Source organism: Tetrahymena thermophila (genome assembly GCF_000189635.1).
Source record: "Tetrahymena thermophila SB210 genomic scaffold scf_8254672, whole genome shotgun sequence".
In the NCBI taxonomy this organism is placed as follows: domain Eukaryota; phylum Ciliophora; class Oligohymenophorea; order Hymenostomatida; family Tetrahymenidae; genus Tetrahymena; species Tetrahymena thermophila.
Window position 1 is genome coordinate 57,822 of NW_002476439.1, and position 23,450 is coordinate 81,271.

At 22.6% G+C, this 23,450-nt stretch overlaps 8 protein-coding genes across 8 annotated transcripts in view; 6 read left to right on the forward strand and 2 right to left on the reverse strand. All coding sequences in view use genetic code 6, as the record gives it.

Moving 5' to 3' along the window:
• Positions 1-802: 802 nt before the first annotated feature.
• Positions 803-4,143, forward strand: TTHERM_00829440 (UvrD/REP helicase family protein; the record flags this gene model as incomplete). Its single annotated transcript, XM_001013647.1, has 2 exons — positions 803-2,078; positions 2,138-4,143. The coding sequence occupies 2 exons, from the start codon at positions 803-805 to the stop codon at positions 4,141-4,143; spliced, it is 3,282 nt and encodes a 1,093-aa protein (XP_001013647.1).
• A 1,205-nt stretch (positions 4,144-5,348) lies between these two features.
• On the forward strand, positions 5,349-8,540 carry TTHERM_00829450 (hypothetical protein; the record flags this gene model as incomplete). The annotated part of the gene is made up of 2 exons (XM_001013648.2): positions 5,349-6,621; positions 6,886-8,540. The coding sequence occupies 2 exons, from the start codon at positions 5,349-5,351 to the stop codon at positions 8,538-8,540; spliced, it is 2,928 nt and encodes a 975-aa protein (XP_001013648.2).
• A 384-nt stretch (positions 8,541-8,924) lies between these two features.
• TTHERM_00829460 (biopterin-dependent aromatic amino acid hydroxylase) lies at positions 8,925-10,314 on the reverse strand (the record flags this gene model as incomplete). The annotated part of the gene is made up of 6 exons (XM_001013649.3): positions 8,925-8,969; positions 9,032-9,226; positions 9,286-9,491; positions 9,547-9,952; positions 10,050-10,108; positions 10,164-10,314. 6 exons carry the CDS (start codon positions 10,312-10,314, stop codon positions 8,925-8,927), a joined length of 1,062 nt encoding a protein of 353 aa, XP_001013649.2.
• Positions 10,315-12,761: 2,447 nt separating this feature from the next.
• On the forward strand, positions 12,762-14,729 carry TTHERM_00829470 (hypothetical protein; the record flags this gene model as incomplete). The annotated part of the gene is made up of 1 exon (XM_001013650.2): positions 12,762-14,729. The coding sequence occupies one exon, from the start codon at positions 12,762-12,764 to the stop codon at positions 14,727-14,729; it is 1,968 nt and encodes a 655-aa protein (XP_001013650.2).
• A 598-nt stretch (positions 14,730-15,327) lies between these two features.
• On the forward strand, positions 15,328-17,467 carry TTHERM_000829471 (hypothetical protein; the record flags this gene model as incomplete). The annotated part of the gene is made up of 2 exons (XM_012797022.1): positions 15,328-17,202; positions 17,369-17,467. 2 exons carry the CDS (start codon positions 15,328-15,330, stop codon positions 17,465-17,467), a joined length of 1,974 nt encoding a protein of 657 aa, XP_012652476.1.
• Positions 17,468-17,916: 449 nt separating this feature from the next.
• On the forward strand, positions 17,917-19,884 carry TTHERM_000829473 (hypothetical protein; the record flags this gene model as incomplete). Its single annotated transcript, XM_012797023.1, has 1 exon — positions 17,917-19,884. One exon carries the CDS (start codon positions 17,917-17,919, stop codon positions 19,882-19,884), a length of 1,968 nt encoding a protein of 655 aa, XP_012652477.1.
• Positions 19,885-20,494: 610 nt separating this feature from the next.
• Positions 20,495-22,462, forward strand: TTHERM_00829490 (hypothetical protein; the record flags this gene model as incomplete). Its single annotated transcript, XM_001013652.1, has 1 exon — positions 20,495-22,462. One exon carries the CDS (start codon positions 20,495-20,497, stop codon positions 22,460-22,462), a length of 1,968 nt encoding a protein of 655 aa, XP_001013652.1.
• A 652-nt stretch (positions 22,463-23,114) lies between these two features.
• The window catches only part of TTHERM_00829500 (hypothetical protein), a gene marked incomplete at both ends in the record, with an annotated part of 452 nt that continues 116 nt past the window's right edge, over positions 23,115-23,450 (reverse strand). Inside the window, 3 exons of the mRNA XM_001013653.3 lie at positions 23,115-23,133; positions 23,239-23,311; positions 23,407-23,450. The exon at positions 23,407-23,450 is cut by the window's right edge and continues 116 nt beyond it. Of these exons, the coding sequence (XP_001013653.3) occupies positions 23,115-23,133; positions 23,239-23,311; positions 23,407-23,450 (136 nt within the window). The remainder of the gene's footprint in view (positions 23,134-23,238; positions 23,312-23,406) is intronic.

A 23,450-nucleotide genomic window follows, 5' to 3' on the forward strand; every position in this document is an offset into this window, starting at 1 on the left:
AAAAGGTTTTTAGTTTTTGCTCAGTGTTAAATTTATTCTTAAAATATTATTTTTAATCTTAAAAAATCCAAATAGAAAATTTAGTTTTTGCTAAAAAAGAAAAAAATGATTGAACAATTCTTAGCTTTTAATCACTTTAAATTTATTCTTAAAATATTATTTTTCATTTAAATTTCTTAGAAATCCAAATAGAAAAGTTTTTTACTAAAGGAGTAAATAAAAATGATTGAAATAAATATCTTTGTTAAATTTAAAATTTATTTTGTTCAGAATTGTTTTAAAATTTAATTAATTAATTTTTGATTTGATCTTTCTGAAATAAAGAGTAATAGAAAAATGCATTTATAGGGAAGGTAGCGGTATTTGGATGTAATTAATTTCAAAAAATAGTGAAATGAGTTCTAAATTTTGTTAAGAAATCATTAGATAAGATCAAGAGTTAATTTTTAAATTATGATTTAGATGAATTTGTAGCATAAATTTATCAAATTTTTTGGATTGAATTAGAATTACAAAAAGAAACAAAGAAGAATTGATTGATAAGAGAAAACATTAACTAGATTTTGATAAAAATACAAAAAATATTTTAGTTATCTTTAGATTTAGATTAAATTATAAATTAACCATTTGATTGATATTAACCGCGAATAAATATTCAAAAGTTGCTATTAAAAAATAATATTTAGCTAGTTATAACTCTATCAAGCAAGTTTGTTCAAAATTAATATATATTTTTTATTATTCTAATAAATAGCTAGTTCGATTATTATCAAAATATTTAGCTCAATTCGATTTACATTCAATGCAATAGGGATAGATTACTAACTTTTTTAAGAGTTCATCTAAAAGGAAGCTTGATTTTAAGCTCAAAAATGGAGCTGAGATCAAGCCTAATGAGGAATAGGAAAAGATTATTTATGAGGATAAAAAAAACCACATGCAAATCAAGGCTTGTGCAGGATCTGGTAAAACTACTACGATTCTCTGCAGGGTCAAGTATTTAATTGAAAAGGAAAATGTCAATCCTAATAAAATTTTGATTACTGCTTTCAATGTTGATGCAGCTAAAAATGTCAAGTAGAAATTAAATTAGCTTGTTTCAGAAAAGGTTGAAAAACTTATCACTGTAAACAATATTGATAAACTAAGCAAGCAATGGGTAACTCAATCAAAGCAGTTTGATGTTGATTAGCTCTACGTCAAAGAGTATACCACCAAAGTTGTTTAGCTCATGAAGAAAGACAAAGCATTTAGAAATAAAATTGTCAGCTAATTTGATTATATTTTCTTTGATGAATTTCAAGATATCAATCCTGATGAATATGAAATGCTCAAGATTTTTGCAAGCGAAAATACTGTCATCACTTTTATTGGAGATGACGCACAAAATATTTACGGATTTAGAGAAGCAAAACTCCATAATAGCACTCAAGCGGTAGATTCAGATTTTCCTGATATAAAAAAATATTATTTGACATGTAATTATAGATCTACAGAATATATAGTACAATTTGCTAATTCTGTCCTTGAAAGTGCTAAATCTGACTATGGATACAAAATGTAGATGACTTCATTTCCTCCAAATAATCAAGGTAATAATTAACCTCCTGAATTCACTAAGTATGTTAGTATAAATGAATAGAATGAGTCTATTATTTCTCATATTTTGGAACTTGTAGAAAGTGGATTTACTTTTGATTAAATTGCTGTATTAAGTCGAACAAATAAGCCTTTATAATTTTTAGAGGAATCTCTTGAGATTTATAACAATTAAAAAGGAAAGACTTCAGTTGGGAAGGAAGGTGTTATTAAAATAGATGGTGACAGTCAAGCTAGCTTGAATAGTGGTAAAAGTAGTTAAGGAAAAAGCTAAAAGAATTCTCTTAAAAAAGAAGAAACTTTTGATGGAAGAATTCCTTATGTGGCTCACATTTCGGATAATAAAGAAAAGAATATCAAGCTTAAATTTAAAAACAGCAGCTCTGAATAAAAAGTAACTCTCACCACTATCCATAAATCTAAAGGTTTAGAATGGGATGTAGTCTTTTTAATTGGACTTAATGACGATTATTTTCCAGGTAAAATTTAATTTTATCAATTTAAAATAAGTTTTTTTGGAACTAAAGATTTTAAATAGGCACAAATAAAGAAAAAGAAGAAGAGGAAGAGAGAAGAATATTTTACGTAGCAGTAACCAGAGCAAAAAAGAAATTGCTCATGAGTTTTGTTTGGAGTAAAAACAATTAAAACATGACCAGGTTCGTTGCTTAAATTAAATCTAATCTCTACATGGGATACACACAGCCTTGGATCAGCGAATAGCAGAAATGCAATGAAAAAATGAGGACAATCGATAAAATAAAAAGCAAAACAGTGATTTTAACAGATATAATTGAATTTCTTAATAAAGATCATTATGAGCAACTTAGAAATTAAGGATTTTTAGACTTAAAGAAAGAAATTATTCAAATTCACTTTAAATGTAAACTAGGACAATACATTATTGATAATAATTTAGTTCCTGAATTTGCTTAATTTTTTAAATCGTATTTGATTCGATCAATAGGAGAAGAATACAATGCCATGCTAACTGGCAAAGAGACATCCTCAGTAAATAGCAAATCGAAGGGAAACAAGTATGACAAAGGAGATGATTATGAGAATGACTAAATGGCTATGGCTTTTAATAATAAGTATTGCTAAGGAGTCTTGTTCTCTGAAACTAGTTTCAGCAATTTAGAGCACAACTCTGTAAACAATTTAATATACTCTATTGATTAAAATTTATTAAGCAGCTATTACATTCAGGATACCAAAAAGAGAGAAGAAATATTCAAATCTCTCATTCAGTTTAAGGACAAAAATCAAAAATCAGATGACATTCTTAAAAGCATATTCAATGTTTCTATGTGTTATAGCATTTTTAATTAAAGAAAAAGACTCTTACACAAAGACGATGCATTTAAGCATTTCGAAATGAATAAAAATATTTTGAAAAATAGCAAAAAAGCATTCATTCCTGAAGTATTAAAAAAGACACCTAAAGGAAGTGATGTTCCTCAAGTAAATTAAACAATTTACGATGAAACTTATTAAATAAAAGCTGACTACGATATAATCACTGAAGATACTATTTTTGAGATCAGATTTTAGTAGCAGCAATTAGTAAAACCTGAGGATATAATAGAATTGCAAGCAAAAGCTTAAATACTTTAAAGTGCATGGAAAATAAATAAAATTAAATATATAACGATTTATTATCCACTCTAAGGAGAATTGATAACTATGGATATACAAAATAAGCAGTTAGAAGGAGTTATGAAAGTGCTATATAACGCGAGATAAGATAAATAGGAAGCATGTTCAGTTGCAAGTAAATCAGTCCCTTCTTCTAACCAAGAATCTCAGCTGAATCTAAGCTAATCGAATATTAAATTGCCTATGCAAAATTAAATTCTTAAACTAAGTCACGATTATTTTAACAAATCTGAATCAGATGATTCATTTCATAGCCAGAAAAATCCATTATCAAAGAAAAAAGATCCAAAATCCCTCTTTGAAAAGTATGGCCAAGAAGAAGATCTTTATGAAAACCACTTTGGAGACGAGTACTATGACAACTATGATTGTTTACCAATAACAAAAGCATAATACAAAGAAATTACAAGCAAGATGTCCTTGAAAATAGGATCCTAATCATAAAACAGTCAATTTTCATAGGAAAATGCATATTTTAAAAACAATATTAATGGCTCATAAAATTTCAATAATAGATCTAAAAGTTTAAATGAAAGTGATGAGTCCCAGAAAACAAACAATAGCAGCAGCAATTATGCCAACTTTGGATTCGTTAAAGCAAGTGATATAGCAAGTATTAAATCTTCCTTATAAGCAAAGAAATCAGTAACAGCTCAATAAAAGTGCATTCAAAAACTTTCAATACCTGTCTCTTCTTCCTCTCAATCCCAAGAAAAACCCGCCTTCAACAACCCAACCACTTCCTTCTTACGAGAAGACCAAACGAAATTCACCTATGCATCTTCTTTCCACAAATCTTTAGATTAAACAACAAAATTCGCCTCAGTATCTTCGTTTCACAAACCTCTAATAAAAAAAAATTAAAACACTCAAAACAAAAACTGAAAATTAAAAAAATCTACAACAAACCTAAAAAATTCTGTTAATAAATAAATGAAACATTGCATTGCTCCTTTTAATTTTAACTAATATATTTTAATCAAATTAAAACATTTAGCAAGACTATCATTTTATAACTACTTCTAACTATCTAATTATATTTCTATATACTTCATTTGTATAATTTCATATCAAAATTTACATTTAATAATTTGTTAAATTCATTTTTCAATTATTCTAGTTAAAATAAATATAATTATTAATAATTGTTATATTAAAATTAAATATATTTTTAATAATAAATTAAATAATTAATTATAAATATAAACTAAAATAAGAATTTTGTCAAATTATTTTTTTTACAAAAAATTCTACTTAAACTTGGATTAAAAACTTCTTTCTCACAAATTTCCTTATTTTTTTTTTTTGATAGCGAGTGTTTCAGAGTCTAATATCTAATTATTTACTATAAGTTTACAATCAAATGATTTAAGAAACTATTTAAATTAAAAATATTTCTATATAAAAATTTATTAAATGGTATTATTATCAATGAATGAATAAATCAATCAGTGATACTTGAGAAATAAATTATAAAATATTAGTTTGTTTTCAGGTTTATTTGAATGTAATTGAAATATTTATAAATTAATTAATAAAATATTAGATAAAGAAAGCTCGAATTGAGGAAGTGAATAATATTGATAGAAAATAATTAAATATATGGTGATCTTATTTATATTTTTATTATAAAGCATTCTTTACAAATTAATATATAAAATGACAGTAGAAATAAATAATATCATGATAAAAACAATTAATAAAATTATTAGTTTTTTTTTCTATAAAAATGGCTACTAAAATGCCAGTCTGAAATATGCTTTTTAGCCTTTTTGTTTTTCAAATAAAATTCTACTAGTAGAAATATTTTGTATTTAATAGAGAGAAAGATATTTGGAAATGAATAAATCATTGTTACTTTGTTACTCAATGTAAATAAATTGTAGGAATATACAGCAATCTATCTACTCAATAAAAATTTAAACAATACTTGCAACTTTGATCATTAAAAGCTTATACAAACTCTTGATGAATTTCCAATTTTTATTTATTTATTAATAAATAAATAATAAATAGTAAGACAAATATTTGCAAATTAAATCGATTTGTTTTTATACTATTAATATAGCTAAAAATTAATTAAAAATTCAATGAAATAGTTTAATTTTGATATGGCAGGCTAGTCCTCTTCTAAGAGCTTTTAAAGCAATTCAAAGAAACAAAATATTGCTAACTAGATGAAGTTGAATTTAGTGCCTCAAAATTCTCAGAATTCTAACAATTAATTCTCCAAAAATTAGCAGCAACTGTCTCCTAACTTTAAAGTAAAGCTCAATTTGTTGACTCAGATGAATAGCGAAAAAATTTATGAAACCTAGAAATCTCCCATTTAGCAAATGGCTCAATATCAATTGAAATAGATTCACAATAGCTTCAGTGTAGAAAAGAAGAAAAAGAGCTTGGAGAGCTTGATTAATTTAAAAAATCATTTAAGTCCAGTTTAGAATAGCAGCAAGAACAACTATTTCTTTGTTGAGAAGACTAATTATAAGGAGGATTCTAAATAATTTAGTCAGTCACCTTGGAATGAAAATTCTACAGCAACCAAATTGAATAAGAATAAAAGTCCTGATTATTTTTAATTCTAAGATGTGAGCATGTCAAATAATGAAAATAAAAAGATGCCTTACTTTATAGAAACTCCTAATAGTAAATCAGATAACAAATTGCCATTCTAAAAAAGAGTAGGGTAAAATTAGAGAAGCAGCTTAACAGATTTACCAACAACTTAGAATGAATACAGTCCTGGCAAACAGGAATAATTTTTGTCAACATTGCGTTTACCCTATATTCAGATAAATTCATAATAGTTGGATTCTAACATTTAAAAAAACAAGCAAGCAATTAAATAGATGACTTAAGAGATGTTTTTAAATAAAAAGTAAGTGGTGAAGAAAGTAAAACAGCCAAATAAGTCAGTTGATTTACTTGAATACTTCGAATAATCTAAGTTACCAGCTTCTTCTTTGGCGAATATAAAAGAAGCAGAATTTGCATCACCGAACTCAATGCAATCTCTGAAAAAATCGTCAACTTTAAGTGTATTAAAATTCATTAACGAGTCTAAAGACAATGCAAACAGAATGTAATAAGAATAATAATTTTAAAGCACTTTATGTAAAATAACTGAAGGAGATGAATAACCCTTAAAACCAAAATAGCACGCAGATACTTAGAATTTTATGAATTATTGGTAATATAAAGAAAAGGTAAACTAAAATAAAGATAGAAACTATAAAAAAGTAAGATAACTTAATCTGCAGGAGTCCTTACAAAAGCTTGAATCAAGCTCATAAAAATTGGGCATTTCCAGCCGCTTGAATTATGCTGAAGAATTAAAATCACCAATAACAAACAGATAAGGTAAATTTATAAATTTAATCAAAAATCAATTAATGTTAATCTACATAAAATTAATTTTTAAACACAAAATAAAAATTATTGATAAAACTTTTATCATTTTTCATTCAAATTTAAATATCATAAAATATTTTTTTAATTTTATCTTTTCTTTGGAAAATTTCAAAAAATAAATTAAGATAAAAAAATAAAGAAATTTTTATTTTACTTTTAATTTAAAAATATAAAAAATAAAAATATTAAATTTATTAATTTATTTTAATAAAGATTAACAAGTAGGATCTTATACAGAATTCAATGTTAATCAAAATCAATTTGATTACTCTAAGCTGATTGATCAGAGTCCTTAAAAAGCAAAAGAAGTTTAGTAAAAATAGAAGAAGAAAGATGAGTAAGAGGAAGCTTTGCTTTTACAAAATATTATAACTTGTGAAGGAGCAGCTTAATTAATTATGGAGAAATTTATTGAAGAACTATCAAGTGAAGATTCAGAATTAAAGCAAACATTTAATGATTCAATTTAGAATAATAATGCATTTAATTTAGGATTTGTTCTCAAGAAATACTTTTTATTTTGCTTAGAAAAGGTAAAGGAAGAATATAAACAGAATCATAATAACAACAAAGCAATGAAAACTAAAAGAGAAGCTAAATAGGAAGATTTAGATTCTAGTCTTTAAAATTTGATTTTGAGTGAGTAATTTTTAGAGAAATCAAAAGATTTGATAAATTAGATACTATTTAATATTGGAATAGACCTTTCTTTCATTAAAGAGATAACTAAATATTTTGATGAATATGGCAAATTTTTTATTCCTTAAAACAATGTTAAGCGTATTGGCATGCACAATATTGAAGAGATATTAAAGAGACTTTTAATACAGTTGGTAGAAAATCATTTGTTAGAAAAAGAGATAATTTAAGCATAGATTGGATCTATGAAAAATAAACCTAATTATTATCTAGAGGAAATTCAAAAAAAGATGTTAGATTTTACAGTGAATTTGCTTAATGAACATAATGAATCTGTTTTCATTCAAATAGCAGATATCAAGAAATTCTAATAAATTCATAACTTTGAGTATTTTATGCTTAAGATAATTCTTCTTAATATCTTGAGAGACATGAAATTGGAGTGGTAAAATATCAATATTATTCTTGAAAAAGTAGAAAATATTCGTTTGCTCTTTTTTAGAGAGGCAAAGATTAACAGTATAGATCTTTTCTTTGACAAAAAAGAAAACCATCCAATAATTAAATCCTATTTTATGAAGAACAAATTCCTTGTTGACTGCATTGGGGAAAGCAACCTCGATAGTTTCATCAGGTTTTTAGATTAATTTGTTATGGGTTTCAGAGATTATCAAAATATTAAAAAGTATTTGAACCCTAAAATATAGTTTAACAAAGACTTTGTGTTGAAATTTGGATAAGAGTTGAATGAAATTATTCCAGAACACGTAGTCAGAAAAGAGACTCTTATTTTGGATATCAAACACTAATTGAACAAAGTGCTGGAAGCTTTGGAATAAAAGAAAGAAAAGTAAGAACAACACGATGAAGAATAGAAACAATTTCTAAAAAGTTTGGAATAAATAAATATTTAAGAGATGATTTATAAGCTTGTTGACTTAGTTGAGTATAAAATAGTAACTAAAGAAATACCAGAAGACGTTCAAGAATAAGACTTGCTTGTTAACTCTAAATTTCTAGATTACTTCCTTCATTTTACATTCTAGAATAAAGGACTTGCCTTCTCTTACTATGACTTAGAAGTAGCCTATTCTTACTTTAAAATGAATTCGATCAAGGCATTCTAATATTGGATTGAAAACCTCTGCAAAATCATTAATCAAAGTTACCCTGAAATCAAAGAATTCAACATCTTTAAATATTTATCCTAATTTATGAAAATTTATTGATAAAAATAAATATTAATGAGTAAACAAATAAATTAATAAACAAAAAAACTCAAATATCAAACAAAAATTTATTAAATATTATCAAAATAAAATCTAACATATTCCTTAATCTTTCTTTATAAAATAATAAATATATTTATAATCAATGTAAATTACTTGTTTTAAAAGTTTTTATTCAAATTTTAAATTTACATTTAGAATTTTTTTGACATTAAAAAACTTTTTTTGGCCTTTAATTTATGCGGCTCTTAATTAATGAGGATTTAGAGTATATATTTATATAATATTTTTAATGGTAATACAAATTTAATAAATTATAAAATAAATACAAATAAATTATATACTTTTATTAAGATTTAAATGGGTTTTTTGATTATTTATTTATCATTAATATTTATCAGTAGCAATAATTCTTCTGTCACACTCGATCTAAATATTAAAAAAATCAATTTAATTGTAAATTCTGATTACCAAAGTTAATAAATTTTTACTGTTTCTGTGTTGAAGTCATACCATGTTTTCATTGGTTTTTTCATTTATTCTCCAAATTTAACTAATCTTTCCAAGCATTCTTCAAATGAGTTAGTATAACAGTAAACTGGTTACACTTTCTAAATAGGATATTCACGATCACAGTCTTTGAATGGATCTAAGTATTTAAATCTAGAATTTTGACTTAAGAAGTGCTTTTTATAATTAAAATAATTTATTAAAAATTAATTTAAATAAAAAAAGATTTTTTTACCTCGCATTCACCTATGCAACCTATAATACCAGCTCCATAAGCCTTCATTTTACCATTTTCTTTACAAGCACCAAATTCAAGAGTGAACCAATAAATATTACCAAGTCTTCTCAACTATTCATCATTAGCGCCAATGCTTAATAAACCGATTTCTTGACTTATATCTGCTACTACTGGATCTGCAAACATAGGAATATGTCCAACGACTAGTTAAATAAATATTTAATCATATATCATGTTTCATTTTAAAAATATAGCTACCTTCATGAACAATATCAGGCTCAGGAGTGTATTCTACAGTCTTGTGATGACGAATATATTAAGTGGAAAAGAACACACGATGAGCTAAGGCATTCAAAAACTCTCTTTAAGAAAGAATTCCATGAGCGGCTTTAATTTTGAAGTTAGTTTTTTATCTAAGATAAGCATCTAAATCTCTTAACTATGGAATTTAATTTTATATTCCTAATTCCCTTTCTAGTTATCTTTTGTTATAATTGTATCTGTCAGTGCACAGATCCTTATGGTAGGAGCTAAGCTTGTTGTAAATAGTTCTCCATGTTTAATTTTCCTATTCAGTATATTCTAAAATAGGAATTGGCTAACCTAAAATGTGACTTTTAGAAACCTAAGCAATATAATCTCTTCTCTTTCTATATTCTGTATCCTTTAAATAGATTTTATAAATAATACATCAAATAAGGTTTTTAATAAATTATTAACATCAAATGTAATTTAATTAATATAAATAATTTGATATTTACAGTGAATTATAAAGAATCTTTACAATTATCTTCTTCTACACGCATCAAATCTTGTCCAACTTTATTTTTAAAATCAAAAATGATATTTTTTTAAACAAATATTTTCTCATTTACTATATTGAAGATCATTTCTATCTCTGGGAAACCATGGAACCACGTTAGTTTCATCTGAGAATTTAACAATATCAAATTTAGATTATAATTCTTAAAATGCTTATTGGACATTTTAGTATTTTCTATTTCCCTCAAAGGTACAAACGAACATAACATTTTGATTACTTCAATAATATAAAAATGATAAAATTAAAATCTTTTCAATTTAATTAAACATACTCTCTCCTCTTATTAAGAAGCTTAGATTCAATTTAAGTCAAATTTATGCTGTGTTATTTAAAAACATCAAGGACATTGCTTAAACTCCCAACTTAATCTCTAGTGATGATTTATAATTCTATTGGTATTTTATTTATTAAAGAAAGTGTTAAAAATTGAAGATTGCCTTTTATTTTAGTTCAATAACCAAAAAACTTATCTATATATCTACTTTAAGTAAGATATGATTAACATTCTAATTAAATATATCTAACTATCTATTCAAGTATATTCTGTGGATAAATTGCCACAAAAATTTCAATGATTTTACAAAAAATAAAATAATTCTAAATAGGTATTTTGTTTATCTTTCATAAATAATCATTTTATTCTTATTTAATAGAATTAAAAATTGTTTTTTTAAATTTTATTATTTAAATCTCATTAAATAAATCAAATGCTAATGAATTTAATCAATTATTTTGATATTTTAAATGCTTATATATGAGATTGAGAATGATAATAATAAGATTGATTAAATTTATTAATTACCTTCAACTTTATCGTTTTCAAAATGTTTTTTGAACCCAACACTCTGACTCATTTTTATTTTTTGTTTGTTCTATTGATTTATTTAAGTAATTAAACAGGTCTAATAATTAAATCAATAATTAATTACCTATAATCCAACTCCATTTTTCAAGAGGTCTTTAAAAACTTTTTTTAAAAACATTTTTATGGTTTAGTTTTTATGGCTTTGAAATTTAATTTTGATAAGTCTGCTTTATTGGATTTATTTTTATTTTAAAGATTGTGCAAGATAGATCACATGTGATAAAAACACTTTTATAATAAAATCCATTGTTTATCAATAAAAGAATTATTTTAAAAGTTTACTAAAAAATTACTTTTATTTCTCTGCCAAATATTTTATCGATAAGAATCTTTCTGTTAGATTTTGTTAATCTATTAATTCAATTTTTAAATGATAAATTAATAATAATAAATCATTAAAACACATTTTAATAGTTTTTATAGTAAAAAAAATTACTAATAATAAAATATTTTACTGAATTTTGTTTTTTCTTTATTGGAATTTATATTTTAAAAACAGTTTTAAATCTAAAATAAATAAATACAATTAATTTTTAAGTAATTTAAAATTTGTATTTAATAAAAGAATATTAAAAGTAAATAAAGATAAATATTGTAACTACAATTGGTTTAAAAAGATTACTAAAATTATTATAAAATGCATTGTTAATTTATAAAAGATTTATTTTATAAGTTTACAAAAAATTTACTTTTATATCACTACCAAATATTTTATCTATCAGAATCTTTCAATTAGATGTAATTAATCTTTTAAGTAAAAGTTTTAAATAGTAAAGTAAAAATAATAAATCAGTCAAATACATTTTAATTAAAAAAAATTACTACTAATAATGAAACATTTTACTGAATTTTGCTTGTTTTTTATTTGTTGGCATTTTTTTTTCTATTTAGTTTTTAAATCTAATATAAATAAATACAATTAATTTTTAAGTAATCTAAAATTTGTATTTAATAAAAGAATATAAAAAGTAAATAAAGATAATTATTGTAACAATAATTTATTAAAAATAGGATTACCAAATAAATTATAAAGCATTAATAAATTAATTAACTAAATTAATTAGATATCAAATATTTTTCTTTATTTCAATAAAATAAGCGCAAATGTTAATTTTGTTCATTTATTAAATACTTTCTAAATTTTTAATTATTTAAATTATCATTTGATAGTATATTAATTTTTCGAATATGTTGAAATTATTTACTTATTCTTGAAATTTCATAGATAAAATCGAAACGCATATACAAAAGATAATATTTATAGATATTTTAAATGAAAAAGTTTTATTGATTAATATGAATAAAGTTAGCTTTCATTTCTAATTTTAATTTAAAAATTATATTATAATATTTATTTTCAATTTAATAAATCTACTATAAAATTTTTTTATTAAAATTAATTGAGAGTTGAAAAATTAAAAAAATATTTTATTTCTCTATTTCAATAATATTAGCTTTTACCAAAATCATTATTAAATTTAAAATTTTGTCTTCATTTTCATTTTGAATAATAATTACTGTCAAATTTCTTTAGTGTGGGTACTATTGAAACTAGATAAATTTCTATGGAGATAAATTTTGAAATCCAATTTAGAATTCAAATATTTTTTATGAGAATATTAGTTGTTATTTTCAAATATACATTAAATATTCTAATAGATATTATCTTTATTTATTTGCTTTCTATGATAAAGTTTCAATCTTTTGACTTTTATTTAATTAATAAAAACAATCTCAAAAATTTTAGATTTTAAGTTTAGTTATAAGATATCTATATAAAATAAAATGGATTAATTAGCTCCCAACAGTATCCCTATTCAATAAAATTGTATTTTTCATCCTGGAAATAAACTTGCTTTTATCTAAGTTAATGAAATTTCATCCCTTCCTAACTCTAACATTTTCTAATGCGTTGATTGCTTCGAATAAGATTTACAATTTAAAGGTGCCAATTACATGCTCATCTAAAAAATTATTGAAAATTCAGAATCTGATTTTCATTATAAATGGCCACCTCTCAATGATTAGCAGATCGTTCAGAATATTCATTTGAAGGCTAAAAATCTCAATTCGACATAAAGTGTCCTCGATTAAATTGATTCTTACTTTATTTAGTTAAAAGATGAAGTCATTAAAAAAATCGATTTCGCTTAGAAAAAAGCAATCAATCAAGCTCTCGAAATGCCTTTTGGCAAAGAGTCAATTTTGAAAAGGTATCAATAAATATCTTAAATTCAAAATTTAAAATCACTACTCATGCAAGACTAGAATAAGTCTTTTGCGCTCTACCAATAATCATGTAAAGACTTCATTTAGTAAGTAGAGTTAAATAAAGCTAAAAATACTCAGTTGCTTTAAGAGTTGCTCAATTAGTGCGATTAAATTCAACAATTAATTGATTTTGACAGACTAAACAATAGCAAAATATTTTTATTAGATTTTTTAGATTAGCTTAATTTATTTGAAGATTAATCATAAAGCCAAGTCAACTCTGATAACCACTTAAATAATAATATATTACCTTAACAAGAAAATAGTAAAACAAATTAATTGATGAAATTAATTTCTAACAAAACTAATTACTGCAGTGAAGAGTTTTTGAATCAAATTAGACAATAAATGTAAAAACTAAGTTTCTTTTTTGAATTAATTTCATTTGACAAAATGAATCGAGAAGGTAAAAAATCTATCCGATTTTCAGAATTAAATGATGAAAAAATAAACAGTATTAATGAATATGTTGAGCATTTGATCAAAATATAAGATGATCCTTAACACCTCTAATCAGTTAAGAATTCACTTTAAATATCGAACATACTTAATGTTGTTGATAACAAATTCAATTTTATCTCAAATAATTATCGAGACAACTTGATGTAATACTTAATTGAAACATATCCATTTTTGAAAAATGTAAACACAGACGAAATGTTCTCTGAAGAATAAAGCTTTAATATTTTGAGGAGTCTAGAAACAGATTATATAAAAGAGTTTGTTAAAATAGTAAAAAAGAAATAGAATCTAAATTAAAACCAATAAAACTTTGATAATAGTTAAACATACATAGTTCAATAAAACATACTAGAATCATTTAGTTTTGAAAAACGTGAATTGGAAAATACCTTAAAACAATTTCCTATCTTTGATTTATTATTGATAAAAGAGAGGAGTATCTTGAATCAACTACAATTTTAGAAAAGCAATATATTTGATGGAAACTAGCGAATAGAAATAGTTAATAATATGAATAACTAATTTGAAATTTCTATAAATGAAACTAATTACTAAGGGAGCTATAAAACTAATGCTACTAATTGCATTTCTTAGATATTGTAAAGAGATAAAAAATACATATTTAGGATTTAATTTGAAAAGAGAAATGATTGTTATTTTATGATAGGATTAATGAAAAATGAGAATTTCAATAAAGCTTGGGGATATAAGGATAAAATGAGCTACTATTTTTTATTAGAAAATAATAAGATGAAATATGCAGGAGGTTATGGAATTGATAAGTTTGTAAAAGGAGGTAAAACATAATTGCTAGATGAAAATAGTACTTTAGAGTTGAGAGTTTGGCTAGAAGGATAGTAAGTTGAGGTATTAAATTACCCAGATTATTCCTATAAAATTGAAATCTCAGATGAATATAAATAAAACCTATCTTCAAATGATCTATGTCTATTTTTCTATTTATATTAACACTAACAGAAATATATCTTAAAAGAAGCATTAATAGTTGGTTAATTTTGAAAATTAAAGTAAGAATGAAATTCAAAATAAAATAAAGAAAAAAATGAATGAAGGATTTAAAAATAATAGATAAATTTGTCTATAAATATATAGATTCGAATAATAATTATTAACAATAAATACAATATATTGAAAGAATAATAGGTATAATATGTATTATATATATATATTTACTGATTAATTAAAAAGAGTGTAATTCAAATTAGACATTTGTTCTGTTTTAATTTTTTTGTTCTAATTTTTCTCATGATTTTTTTTTCAAATAAATATTCTGGTAAATTGATTTTTTTTAATAAGTTAAAATATTTTTATTAGTGAAAGTTCAATAATATAATAAAAAATAGAAAGTTAACTAAATATATACCATAATAGACAACATACAATTAATGTAAAATTAGATGAAATTCGTAATATTAGATTTTTACCCAATTTAAAATTCAACTATTTTTTATTAGAATATTAGTTTTTATTTTAAAACATACATTAAATATTTTAATAGATTTAATCTTATTATCTAATAAATAAAAACAGTCTGAAAAGTTTGAGGTTTTTAAGTTTAGTTATAATATATCTAATCATATTCAATCAATTAAATAAAATGTATTAATTAACTTCCAAAAGTAGTCTTATTCAATAAAATTGTATCTTTCATCCTCAAAATAAAGTTGCTTTTATCTAAGTTAATGAAATTTCATCCCTTCCTAACTCTAGCATATTCAAATGTTTTTCTTGCTTCGAAAAAGATTTACAGTTTAGACATGCCAATTACATGCTCATTGAAAATATTATTAAAAATTCAGATTCTGATTTTCATTATAGATGGCCTCCTCTGAGTGATTAGCAGATCATTCAAAATATTGATTTGAAGGCTAAGAATCTCAATTCAACATAAAGCGTCCTCAATTAAATCGATTCTTACTTCACTTAGCTAAAAGATGAAATCATTAAAAAAATAGATGTCGCTTAGAAAAAAGCAATCAATCAAGCTCTCGAAATGCCTATTGGCAAAGAGAAAATTTTGAAAAAGTATCAAGAAATATCTTAAATTCAAAACTTAAAATCACTTATTTAAGACTAGAATAAGTCTTTTGAGGTCTACCAAAAATAGTGTAAAGATTTCATTTAGTAAGTAGAGTTAAATAGAGGTAAAAATACGCAGCTATTTTAAGAATTGCTCAATGAATGTGACAAAATTCAACAATTAATAGATTTTGACAGATTAAACAAAAGCAAAATATTTTTATTAGATTTTTTAGATCAACTTAACTTTTTTGAAGATTAAAAATAAAGTCAAGTCAAATCTGAAAATAAATTTAAAAATAATAATAATAATAATAATAATAATAATAATAATAATAATAATAATAATAATAATAATAATAATAATACATTACCATAATAAGTTAATAGTAAAATAGATTAATTAATGAAATTAATTTCTAACGAAACTAATTATTGCAGTAAAGAGTTTTTGAATCAAGTTAGACAATAAATGCAAAAAAATAGTTTATTTTTGGAATAAATTTCATTTGACAAAATGAATCAAGAAGGTAAAAAAGCTATCCGATTTTCAGAATTAAATGATGAAAAAATAAACTGTGTAAATGAATATGTTGAGCATTTGATAAAAATATAAGATAATCCTTAACATCTCTAATCAGTTAAGAATTAATTTTAAATATCGAATCTACTCAATGTTCTTGATAACAAATTCAATTTTATCTCAAATAGTTATCGAGATAACTTGATTAAATACTTAATTGAAACATATCCATTTTTGAAAAATGTAAACACAGACCAAATGTTCTCTGAAGAATAAAGCTTTAATATTTTGAGGAGTCTAGAAACAAATTATATTTAAGAGTTTGTTAAAATAGTAAAAAAGAAATAGAATCTAAATGAAAACTAATAAAACTTTGAAAATAGTTAAACATACAGAGTTCAATAAAAAATACTAGAATCGTTTATTTTTGAAAAACGTGAATTGGAAAATACATTAAAAAAATTTCCAATCTTTGATTTATTATTGTTAAAAGGGAAGAATATCTTGAATCAACTATAATTTTAGAAAAACAATTTACATGATGGAAACTAGCGAATAGAAATAGTTAAAAATATGAATAATTAATTTGAAATTTCTATTAATGAAACTAACTACTAAGGGAGTTATAAAGGTAATGAAACTAATTGCATTTCTTAGATTTTAGAAAGAGATAAAAAATACATATTTAGGATTTAATTTCAAAAGGAAGGTTATGGTAATTTTATGATAGGATTAATGAAAAATGAGAATTTCAATCATAAATATGGATATAGTGAGAATATGGGCTACTATTTTAGATTAGAAAATAATAAAATGAAATACAATGGAGGTTATGGAATTGATAAATTTTTAAAAGGAGAAAAGACATAATTGCTAAATGAAAATAGTACTTTAGAGTTGAGAGTTTGGCTAGAAGGATAGTAAATTGAGGTATTAAATTACCCAGATTATTCCTATAAAGTTGAAATCTAAGATAAATATAAATAAAATCTATCTTAAAAAGATCTATGCTTATATTTTTGTTTATATGGACACTAAAATAAATATATCTTAAAAGAAGCATTAATAGTTGATTAATTTTGAAAATTAAAATAAGGATAAAATTTAAAATCAAATAAATAGAATGAATGATTTAAAAATAATAATTGAATTTGCTTATAACTTTAAATATAGAGGTTCGAATAGTAATTGCTGATAAAAATAAAATACAGTAAAAAATAATAGGCATAATATGTATTTTGTGTTTTATTGGCTCAGTAAAATTAATCTAAAACAATTTAGCTTTTAAGTATGTTTTATTTTCTTGATCTAATTTTTTTTCATAAATTTTTTTTTTGTTTTTTAAATCCAAAAATCAGGCGAAAAAAAAAGTAAAACAAACAAAAAATAATAAAAATAAAACACATAAAAAATAATTACCTAATTTAAAATTCAATAATTTTTAATTAGAATATTTGTTTTTTTTTTTAACACTTTAAATATTCTATATATATAATCTTTATTTATTTACTTATTTCTTTTTTGCTTTCTATGATAAAATTTCAATCTTTTATTTTTATTTAATTAATCAAAGCAATCTCAAAAGTTTAAGATTTTTAATTTTGTAATAAATAATATCCAAGTACATTCAATCAATCAAATAAAATGGACTAATTATCTCCCAATAATATTCCTATTCAATAAAATTGTATCTTTCATCCTCAAAATAAACTTGCTTTTATCTAAGTTAATGAAATTTCATCCCTTCCTAACTCTAACATATTCTAATGTGTAGATTGCTTCGAATAAGATTTACAATTTAGAGGTGCCAATTACATGCTCATCTAAAAAATTATTGAAAGTTCAGATTCTGATTTTCATTATAAATGGCCACCTCTCAATGATTAGCAGATTGTTCAGAATATTCATTTGAAAGCTAAGAATCTCAATTCAACATAAAGCGTCCTCAATTAAATCAATTCTTACTTCACTTAGCTAAAAGATGAAATCATTAAAAAAATCGATGTCGCTTAGAAAAAAGCAATCAATCAAGCTCTCGAAATGCCTTTTGGCAAAGAATAAATTTTGAAAAGGTATCAAGAAATATCTTAAATTCAAAACTTAAAATCACTGGTCATGTAAGATTAGAATAAGTCTTTTGCGCTCTACCAAAAATCGTGTAAAGACTTCATTTAGTAAGTAGAGTTAAATAAAGCTAAAAATACCCAGTTGCTTTAAGAGTTGCTCAATCAATGTGACTAAATTCAACAATTAATCGATTTTGACAGATTAAACAAAAGCAAAATATTTTTATTAGATTTTTTAGATTAGCTTAACTTTTTTGAAGATTAAACATAAAGTCAAGTCAGCTCTGATAATAACTTAAATAATAATATATTACCATAACAAGATAATAATAAAATAGATTAATTAATGAAATTAATTTCTAACAAAACTAATTATTGCAGTGAAGAGTTTTTGAATCAAATTAGACAATAAATGTAAAAACTAAGTCTCTTTTTTGAATAAATTTCATTTGACAAAATGAATCAAGAAGGTAAAAAAGCTATCAGATTTTCAGAATTAAATGATGAGAAAATAAACAATGTAAATGAATACGTTGAGCATTTGATCAAATTATAAAATGATCCTTAACACCTCTAATCAGTTAAGAATTCATTTTAAATATCAAATCTACTCAATGTTCTTGATAACAAATTCAATTTTATCTCAAATAATTATCGAGATAACTTGATGAGATACTTAATTGAAACATATCCATTTTCAAAAAATATAAACACAGACGAAATGTTCTCTGAAGAATAAAGCTTTAATATTTTGAGGAGTCTAGAAACAAATTATATAAAAGAGTTTGTTAAAATAGTAAAAAAGAAATAGAATCTAAATTAAAACCAATAAAACTTTGATAATAGTTAAACATACAGAGTTCAATAAAAAATACTAGAATCATTTAGATTTGAAAAACCTGAATTGGAAAATACCTTAAAACAATTTCCTATCTTTGATTTATTATTGTTAAAAGAGAAGAGTATCTTGAATGAATTATAATTTTAGAAAAGCAATTTATATGATGGAAACTAGCGAATAGAAATAGTTAAAAATATGAATAATTAATTTGAAATTTCTATAAATTAAACTTACTACTAAGGGAGTAATAAAAATTATGAAACTAATTGCATTTCTTAGATATTGGAAAGAGATAAAAAATACATATTTAGGATTTAATTTCAAAAGGGATTTAATGGTTACTTTATGATAGGATTAATGAAAAATGAGAATTTCAATAAAGATTATGGACATAATGATAAAATGAGCTACTTTTTTCAAATTTAAAACAATAAGATGAATTACTAAGGAAATTAAGGAATTGATAAATTTGTAAAAGGAAATAAGACATAATTGCTAGATGAAAATAGTACTTTAGAGTTGAGAGTTTGGCTAGAAGGATAGTAAGTTGAGGTATTAAATTACCCAGATTATTCCTATAAAGTTGAAATTTAAGATTAATTTAAATAAAATTTATCTTAAAAAGATCTATGTTTATATTTCCATTTATGTTGGCACTAAGATAAATATATCTTAAAAGAAGCATTAATAGTTGAATAATTTTGAAAATTAAATTTTGGAAGAAATTCAAAATAATAATATTTGAATTAATTTGCTAATAAATTGAAATATAGAGGTTAGAATAATAATGAATACTATGTAGTAAAAAAATAATAGGCATAATATATATTATATATTATATTGGTCCAGTAAAATGAGTGTAAAACAAATTTGCTATTAGATCTGTTTTAATTTTTTTGTACTTATTTTTCTTCATAAGTTTTTTTTTCAAATAAATATTTCGTTAAAGCGTTTTAAAAATCTAAAAAAATATATTATAATATGATTCAAAAAAATTTATTTGATTAAATATTAATATATTAAGCAAAATAAAATTTAATAATATTTAATATGATTTAATAAAATTTAATATTCATGATATTTTATTATAAAATGAATATACTTAGTTTTTTTTATATTTTCTATTTAATATTCAAATATATTTTATTTGCTCTTTTTTTAAAATGTACATTAAATATTCTAATACCTATTTTTATTTTTATTTGTTTGTTTAACTATTTCTTTTTTGCTTTCTATGATAAAATTTCAATCTTCTGATTTTTATTTAATAAATCAAAACTTCTCAAAAATTAGCATACTCAATTAATCAAATAAAATGGACTAATTAGCTCTGAATAGTATTCCTATTCAATAAAATTGTATCTTTCATACTAAAAATAAACTTGCCTTTATCTAAGTTAATGAAATTTCATCCCTTCCTAACTCTAACATATTCTAATGTGTTGATTGCTTCGAATAAGATTTACAATTTAGAGGTGCCAATTACATGCTCATCTAAAAAATTATTGAAAATTCAGATTCTGATTTTCATTATAAATGGCCACCTCTCAATGATTAGCAGATTATTCAGAATATTCATTTGAAGGCTAAGAATCTCAATTCAACATAAAGCGTCCTCAATTAAATCAATTCCTACTTCACTTAGCTAAAAGATGAAATCATTAAAAAAATTGATGTCGCTTAGAAAAAAGCAATCAATCAAGCTCTCGAAATGCCTTTTGGCAAAGAGTAAATTTTGAAAAGGTATCAAGAAATATCTTAAATTCAAAACTTAAAATCACTGCTCATGTAAGATTAGAATAAGTCTTTTGCGCTCTACCAAAAATCGTGTAAAGACTTCATTTAGTAAGTAGAGTTAAATAAAGCTAAAAATACCCAGCTGCTTTAAGAGTTGCTCAATCAATGTGACAAAATTCAACAATTAATCGATTTTGACAGATTAAACAAAAGCAAAATATTTTTATTAGATTTTTTAGATTAGCTTAACTTTTTTGAAGATTAAACATAAAGTCAAGTCAGCTCTGATAATAACTTAAATAATAATATATTACCATAACAAGATAATAATAAAATAGATTAATTAATGAAATTAATTTCTAACAAAACTAATTATTGCAGTGAAGAGTTTTTGAATCAAATTAGACAATAAATGTAAAAACTAAGTCTCTTTTTTGAATAAATTTCATTTGACAAAATGAATCAAGAAGGTAAAAAAGCTATCAGATTTTCAGAATTAAATGATGAGAAAATAAACAATGTAAATGAATACGTTGAGCATTTGATCAAATTACAAGATGATCCTTAACACCTCTAATCAGTTAAAAATTCATTTTAAATATCAAATCTACTCAATGTTCTTGATAACAAATTCAATTTTATCTCAAATAATTATCGAGATAACTTGATGAGATACTTAATTGAAACATATCCATTTTCAAAAAATATAAACACAGACGAAATGTTCTCTGAAGAATAAAGCTTTAATATTTTGAGGAGTCTAGAAACAAATTATATAAAAGAGTTTGTTAAAATAGTAAAAAAGAAATAGAATCTAAATGAAAACGGATAAAATTTTGATAATAGTTAAACATACAGAGTTCAATAAAAAATACTAGAATCATTTATTTTTGAAAAATCTGAATTGGAAAATACCTTAAAACAATTTCCTATCTTTGATTTATTATTGTTAAAAGGGAAGAGTATCTTGAATGAACTATAATTTTAGAAAAGCAATTTTAATGATGGAAACTAACGAATAGAAATAGTTAAAAATATGAATAATTAATTTGAAATTTCTTTAAATGAAACTAACTACTAAGGGATTTAAAAAGGTAACGAAACTAATTGCATTTCTCAGATATTGGAAAGAGATAAAAAATACATATTTAGGATTTAATTTCAAAAGGGAAATAGTGGTTACTTTATAATAGGATTAATGAAAAATGAGAATTTCAATAACAATAAAGGATATTTTGATGGAATTAGCTACTTTTTTAAAATTTAAAACAATAAGATGAATTACGAAGGATATTAAGGAATTGATAAATTTGTAAAAGGAAATAAGACATAATTGCTAGATGAAAATATTACTTTAGAGTTGAGAGTTTGGCTAGAAGGATAGTAAGTTGAGGTATTAAATTACCCAGATTATTCCTATTAAGTTGTAATCTAAGATGAAAAAAAATAAAATCTATCTTAAAAAGATCTATGTTTATATTTCTATTTACGTGATAACTAACAAAAATATATCTTAAAAGAAGCATTAATAGTTGAGTAATTTTGAAAATTAAAGTACGAAAGAAATTAAAATAAAATAAATAATAAATGAATGAATAAATAAATAAATGAATGAATGAATGATTTAAAAATAATAGTTTAATGAATTTGTTTATGAATTTATAAATAGAGGTAAGAATAATAATTATTAATAATAAATACTACGCACTAAAAAAATAATATGTATAATATGTATTTTATATTTGATTTGCTCAATAAAATTAGTGTAAAACAAACTAGCAATTAGAATTGTTTTAATTATCTTTATCTAATTTTTCTTCACCTTTTTATTTCGAATAAATTTTTTATAATTAATTTTTAATAGTTCCATATTTTATGAATAAATTTTCAGTTAATAATGCTTTCATTATCAATTCTTTTCTTTTTTAAAATCTTTTTTATTTATTTTCTTTCATAAAGAATTTCTTATTTTTTTAAATTTTTATTATTTTTTAATCTTCTTTTTATTAAATATATTCTACTTTTAATAGTTTTGAAGGTGATAAAAGCTAAGCTAAGTTTTATCACTATTTAGTTTTTAAATTTTGAATTGATTTCCAACTTGTAAAATAATTTGACTTAATTTCTTATTTCATTTTTTTAATTAATCTTTTTATTTTTTAACTTTAACATAGTCTGGAATTTGATTAAATTAATTCTCAATTTATTATTTAATTTCTATTTTTTATCAAATTTATCATAAAATAATTTTATTTCGCTTCATTTGGAGTTTATTTTATTGAAGAATATGAAGGAGAATTATAGACATTTACTAAAAATTACATTTTATCAACATAGTTTTTTATTTAATTTTTATAAACTTTCTTAATTATTTTTTTCATTATTAAAAATTATTCTAATTTAAAATTCAAATATTTTTAATTAGAATATTACTTCTTTTTATAAAATATGCATTAAATATTCTAATATATATAATCTTTATTTATTTACCTACTTATTTCTTTTTCGCTTTCTATGATAAAATTTCAAACTTT